This window comes from Microtus ochrogaster, unplaced genomic scaffold, assembly GCF_000317375.1.
Source record: "Microtus ochrogaster isolate Prairie Vole_2 unplaced genomic scaffold, MicOch1.0 UNK46, whole genome shotgun sequence".
In the NCBI taxonomy this organism is placed as follows: Eukaryota; Metazoa; Chordata; class Mammalia; order Rodentia; family Cricetidae; genus Microtus; species Microtus ochrogaster.
This window is the reverse complement of record NW_004949144.1, coordinates 2,062,159-2,068,507: the sequence shown is the minus strand read 5'-3', so window position 1 is coordinate 2,068,507 and position 6,349 is coordinate 2,062,159. Positions and strand designations below refer to the sequence as shown.

The 6,349-nt window shown below is 36.2% G+C and overlaps 1 protein-coding gene across 1 annotated transcript in view; it reads left to right on the top strand.

Moving 5' to 3' along the window:
* Nucleotides 1–6,349, top strand: part of Clec9a (C-type lectin domain containing 9A) — a 12,571-nt gene continuing 6,222 nt past the window's right edge. Inside the window, exons 1-2 of the mRNA XM_005369212.3 lie at nucleotides 1–91; nucleotides 1,350–1,430. Coding sequence (XP_005369269.1) covers nucleotides 1–91; nucleotides 1,350–1,430 — 172 coding nt within the window. The remainder of the gene's footprint in view (nucleotides 92–1,349; nucleotides 1,431–6,349) is intronic.

The window sequence follows — 6,349 nt, the reverse complement described above, 5'->3', positions numbered from 1 at the left end:
ATGCACGAGGAGGAGATATACAGCTCTCTTCAGTGGGATAGTCCACCCTCAGAGGCTGCTCAGAAATGTCTGTCTTCTAGCAAATGTTCAGGTAATACATTCAGAATGTGTAATAGAAAACTAGAAGTTTTTCTGTGTGTGTTCTGTGATGAACCCACGGCTTTTCTTCTAATCTGAGATAAGCTCTTTAGAGCATTCTAGTATGCCTGATACGTTCACTGGAATGGATGAATGAGTGCAGGTGAAAATGACAAAGGGCACTGGGCTCAGGATATATGATATATTCTCTCTCAAGCTTGAAAGTAGATAAAAGAAATAATACAATTTTAATTATTTTAGTTTTTGCCTGAAATGCAAATTATCTGACAAATACCAAGAAATGTAGGGAACAGTTGAAAAACTAGAAAAGAAGTCCTTCATGCGGATGCAATTATGTTTTTATTATTTAATATCTATTTCTATATCTTATGGTATTTTTATTTAAAACTCTATAGCGCAGAATATTTTCAAATTGATAAGTTTTTATTTTTACAGTCATCTCTTTAATTCATCAACTAGATGTCACATATAAAATCATACATCAACTAATTTGGTGGACTTTAAAAGTCCTTTATTATGTTTTCCCAAGTAGTTACACAGTTAAGTCTTTAGTGCTGACTTGTTACAAATTCACTGATTGAGGCTGACTTCCCCATACCAGATCCCCAGTCCAGCACTAGCCTCAGAATCTCTTTTGTCACATACAGCACCATTTCAAGGTTCCAGGGATGATCCCAGGCAATACATTATCTGGTCTATCACAACATGTGAGGATCCATTTTATTTTTCTTTGATTAATATGAATAATTTAAGAAGCCACGTCACTCACCTTTCCTCCTTCGAGAGTTGAAAACTGAGCTGAAATTTTTTGTTCATTTTCTAAACTGCTCATTAAAACTAAAAATAGTTTAATGAGTCATGTTCAAGAAATTCTGAAAACAGGTAAGAGAGTCTTGATGTTAAGAACTTAAGCTTGCCTAGTTGCCATTATTGAGATTATTGAAAAAATAGGTAGTAAATAAATAGATATATATAATTGCTTATTAAAGTCATAATATTGTACATTAAGATCACAGAGTTATGATATTAAGTCTAGTGAATTGGGTATTTTCCAGGTCAGATGCATGCAAGGCTATAAGGTTTATTTGAGAGAACTGAAGCAAATATTCTCCTTTTCCTAATAGAGTTTCAAGTCTTTTTATTTCTACAATAGGAAGGAACAATCCTTCCTACTCATCCTGACATTGTCTCTACCCATCCCTTGCAACTGCTTTCTCTAACTTTTGTCATTGTTCTGATTCCACATTTAGGAATATGCTGTGTCACGACGGTGATTTCCTGTGTGTTCTGTGTGGGCTTATTAGCAACATCCATTTTCTTGGGCATCAAGTGTAAGTATAAAAGCATATTTTCAAAGTTACCTGTTTCTAGCGATGGGTTATAAATTGTGTATAGCTATATTATTATGTAAAAAGTCCAGATGTCCAGATGTGTAAAAGGATAAAGAAAGTAATTAAGAACTATTTACATGTATATAAAAGCTAAAAAGGCACTTTGACTTATATTTAGAGGAAGCTCACACAGTAAAGCAGAAAAATCTGGTAAAAGAATCCAATTAATTAATTTTAAAAAATTGTCTAGAATGACTAGATGTAGAGATGTAGTTATGTAATATTTCCCATGAAAATAGGTTAACAAACCATTTACAGAGATATCTAGTTTTCTAAAAATAATATGCACATGCACTCTGCACGTGTGCTCACCAAGGTTTCAGCAAATATAACCCAAAAGTTAACCAGCACCGTTTGAATGTCATTTGCAAAGTGTATAGACTTCCAGAGAGATCAGTTTTTCTTGTGCCTTTTCTGTCTATTTTCATATTTGAAATTAATCATTGAGGTACAATGTGTGGCATCGTGTATACCCAATAACTTGTTTGTGAGGTTTAGAATTGTTTTGATTCAGTTACCCAAGAAATGATATTGTTCAGTCATTATTGATAACCTGTTGTAAATTAGCTACAATTCAAACACCATTAAAGCTCAAACATTTGCTTCCTATGTAGGATGAAATGTCAAGGACAAGTCTCATTTCCCTTTCTTCTGTCTTATTACCATCTGATGCAGCCCATGCCATCTGGAGCATAATAAACAAAGCAGAAGTGACTTGAAATAGGGCTCACCCAGTAAAATTCATTAGAATATTAAAACTATATCTCAACTTTCTAAAAAGAAGATGATTATAATTCAATCCCTATATATACCAGGTTATTAATAAAATAAGGAACATTATTTTCTACTCTTAACTTTAGCTTGTGCCCAAATTAAGAAGTTTTAAAAAAGAAGAAATTCATTCTTCAAGTGTGTAAAGAGTTCTTAGATTTAACATCTAACGAGTTATTAATAAAAGGTAAAGTTGATGAGATGAACCTACTTCAACATAAAAATATCTGGGCACACAAGGTAGAAAAAGTCAGTATTTGCAAACCACAACTTGAGTCAATAAAGCTCTCAGAACTCAACAAGAAATCAAGCCATTCAGTGATAAAATGAATGCCATGACAATGCATTTCACTGAAGAATTTAAGAAAGTGTCAAGGAAGCATAAAAACAGAGTTCAATGTCATTAGCCATTAGGAAAAACAAGCTAAAACCACAGAATGACACACTGTACACACCAGAAAGCAGAAATTACAAACCAACGACATCACATGTTTGATGGGTCTGAGAAGCTGAATCACCAGTCATCTTTGGCAGGACTGTACAGTGACACAGCCCATGAAAGAACAGGGGAATGGCTTCATTAAAACCTGACCTTTTACAACCCAGCATTTGCACCTCTGAACCCTTACCTTAGGAACTTTCATTCACTAAAGCCTAAACACACTTGTGTATAGCACCTTGATTTGTAAGAACTAAACAAGAAGACAACCAAGATGTCCTTTGGTGAGTGAGTGGCTAAAATATGTGGTAAATAATATCAAAGAAATCCTTTCAACAATAAAATCTATTGCTCTTAATTTGTCCGCCTGTCCAGATGAATATCCAGGACAGCATCTTGAGTGGGAAAGAAAAACATACAAAATGGTTCTATTTCTATAACATCATTGTAATAACAAAACCACTGAACCAGAACATGTTAGTGTTAAGGAGCAGTAAGGACAAGAGGAGACTGGACTGGCTTCATAAAAGCTCAATGTATTGGATCTACATGGTGATAGAGAAATGACATGCTATGGTGTTATCAATATTGATACGGAAGTTGATATTCTAGTTGTGATACTGAACTTTTCAAGATGGTATCATGGGATGGAAATTGGGCTAAGAGTTGATAGGATCTATCATTCAATGATAGTGATGATTCTGTTTGTGTTTCTTAACAAACTGCAACATCAGTGACCTGCCCCCCCACACCCAAGTGTTTAATATATAAACTTAACTGTAAAATGAATGAAGGGTTGAGGATCTTTTTAATGAGCACAAGGTCCTGGATTTTGTATCTAACACTGAAAACCACCATTGGTAAAAATTTGGTTAGCTAGAAGATAAAGCAGAATACAAACAATGTTTTTTTTTTTTTTATGAAGTGTGAAAGACATGATAGCAAAACACAGAAAACTGAGTAAGAGACAGAAAAAAACAATAAGACTAGGGTATGTGTTATAATTTTTAATCTTGTCCATTTGCTTAGATTGAAAACAGTAAAGTGTTTCCAAACAGGATTAAGTAATTGGGAACTCTCTGTGTGAGAAGCAATATTACCTAGTCTGAAAGCCTGGATGGGGAAGAAAGAGTTTTCCAGGGTCAGCACTATCTCCTTGCTTTCTAGCTGCTATGATCTGATCCATTCTGTTCCCCCACGACCTCCCCTTTGTCAGTTCCTTAGACATTTGCTGTGAGTTAAAAGCGGCAGCTAAGAGAGTACGGGTGGTAGTTACTCCCAAATGACAGGAAAAGTGCATAGACATCTGGGAAATGTTGACATCACACCTCATAGCTACAATGACATCAATCTCAAATATATCAAAGTGTAAATATACCAATATAGACATGAGATTATAGTTTCACATGTAAAACTAAAGTTACCAGGGGTCTTAGCATAATGCTAATTATTTATACTTTTTAAATTAATGATATTTGCTAGACTAGACTAACATTCGCTAACAATACCATTGTTTCTTCCAACTTAAATTCTACACCACAATACATCCTTTCTAGTCTTTTTATCTAAAATACGCAACCTAAAATGAAAAAATGACAGTGTATTGGAAAAAGAATAAAAAATTTTCAGCTATGTAAATAAGTCACCATAAATCAAGCCAAATGTCAAACTACAAAATGTACATAGTAGCTTATAGCTTACCAAAATCAATCTTTGTTGCATGTGATATGCCAACAAAATCTCTAGGCACTGGACTGATTTCTAACAGGGACAGCACCAAAACAACAGGCTCTAACAGTTTTGTTTGCTGAGAATTAAAAAAAAAATTAGTTTATTAAATGATAAGAGTACAACTTAATGGCACAGAAGTAAGGATATTGATAGTAAAACCTCTTATTAGAAGGATATAGGAGTTAGGGGTAATAGTGAATCAGGCTTGCGTTCCCCGCAAATGCAGGGAGGAATCATGGGGGAACAGGAGTATAAGGTCATGCTTGGCAAAATGGTGAGTTTGAGGCCAGCATGGGATACATGAGAGACTGTCTCAAGAGAAATAGGGGGGAAAGGAAAAGTAGGTATTTTGGCACAGAGAGACGGTACCTTTCCCTTGCTCTCTTTCCACTCTTCCATGGTTTTCTGTTGGCTCCACAATCACTGGTGTTTGCCCAGAATACTGTGGTGTCAAGAAAACCCAGAGTCTTGCTTGGAGATTTTTTTTATGTGTTGCTGATCATAAAGACAGAATTTTGCTGAATTTTGCTGAGACTAGACAACCTGCCTCAGCAGAAGGCATCTCTCAGGGTCTCATTAAAACCAAGGTCAAATCATCTGGCCTGCTGTCATCAATAAACAATGCAGACAAGTTTGTCACAGTCTGGTTCCCAAATTCTCAGTCCCACAGTTACAGGCTGCACCATTACCTAGATTGCATCATATCCTGTCTGAAGGTCATTACCGTGTGAACCTGAGACTCTCTGATTCCAGGCTTGCTAGTTAATTCTCACAGCACGAAAAAGCAAAGGAAAGAACTAGAAAGCCGAAGGTGTGGTGCTTACAACGGCTATAATCACACATTTCACAGACAAGAAAATGCATCCAATTGCTTACATCTGTGAAGAGGATTTCAATCTCAAACAGAGAGCCGGAAATGCAGATAACCTTGAAACACTGTAAAACAGCAAAGATGGAGGGTAACAGAAATACTGAATGAAAATTAAATGTCCACAAAATTTTGATTCAGCCACTCATCCTTTTTTGTTTTGTTTTTATTTGTTTGTTTTGTTTTTTGAGACAGGGTTTCTTTGTAGCTTTGGAGCCTGTCCTGGAACTGATGCTTGTAGACCAGGCTGTTCTCAAACTCATGGAAATCTGCCTGCCTCTGTCTCCCGAGGACTGGGATTAAAGGAGTGTGCCACCACCACCCAGCCTCTCACCTTAAAAATAGCTTTAAAATGTGTAAAATGAAGCAAGGCTAAGATTCTTTTCTGTGTGTTGATTTGTTTACGTGTGTGTGTGTGTGTGTGTGTGTGTGTGTGCGCGCGCGCCAGTTTATGTTGATATGGTTGCATATGTGTGGAGGACAGAGAACAACATGAGGTATCATTTGTCAGGAGCCCTCCACCTTTTTTAATTACCACACAGTCTCTTTTTGGCCTGCAACTTGCCAAGTAGAGTATGCTAGCCAGCCAGGGAGTTCCAGAGATTCAATTATCTCCATCTCGTTAGTGTTGGGATTACAAGTGTGCACCATTACACCCAGCTTTTTACACAGTTTCTGGGAATGCAGGTCCTCAGGCTAGCTCAACAATAATTTATATTAACTGAGCTCTCTCCCCAGCCCCAAGACTAAGATTCTTTAAACAGCATCCCCCTCCCCCTTGTCATTCAAGAGGATTAGCTATTTGATAATAAAATCATAGTGGTCTTGTCCAACATGCTTGATACCCTAGGTTCAATTCTTAGCTCTGCAAAACAAACAAGCAAAATCACTATTTTATTTTTAAAATAGTGTCCCCAAACTGCTAAAGTAACTCATGACACATCAACACAGTGGATTCCTACCCTTTTATAATGAGTCAATGAGTGAGAGCTTTTTGTGTACTTAAGGAATTGAATACTTAAATATACTTAAGTAATAAAACCAAATGTT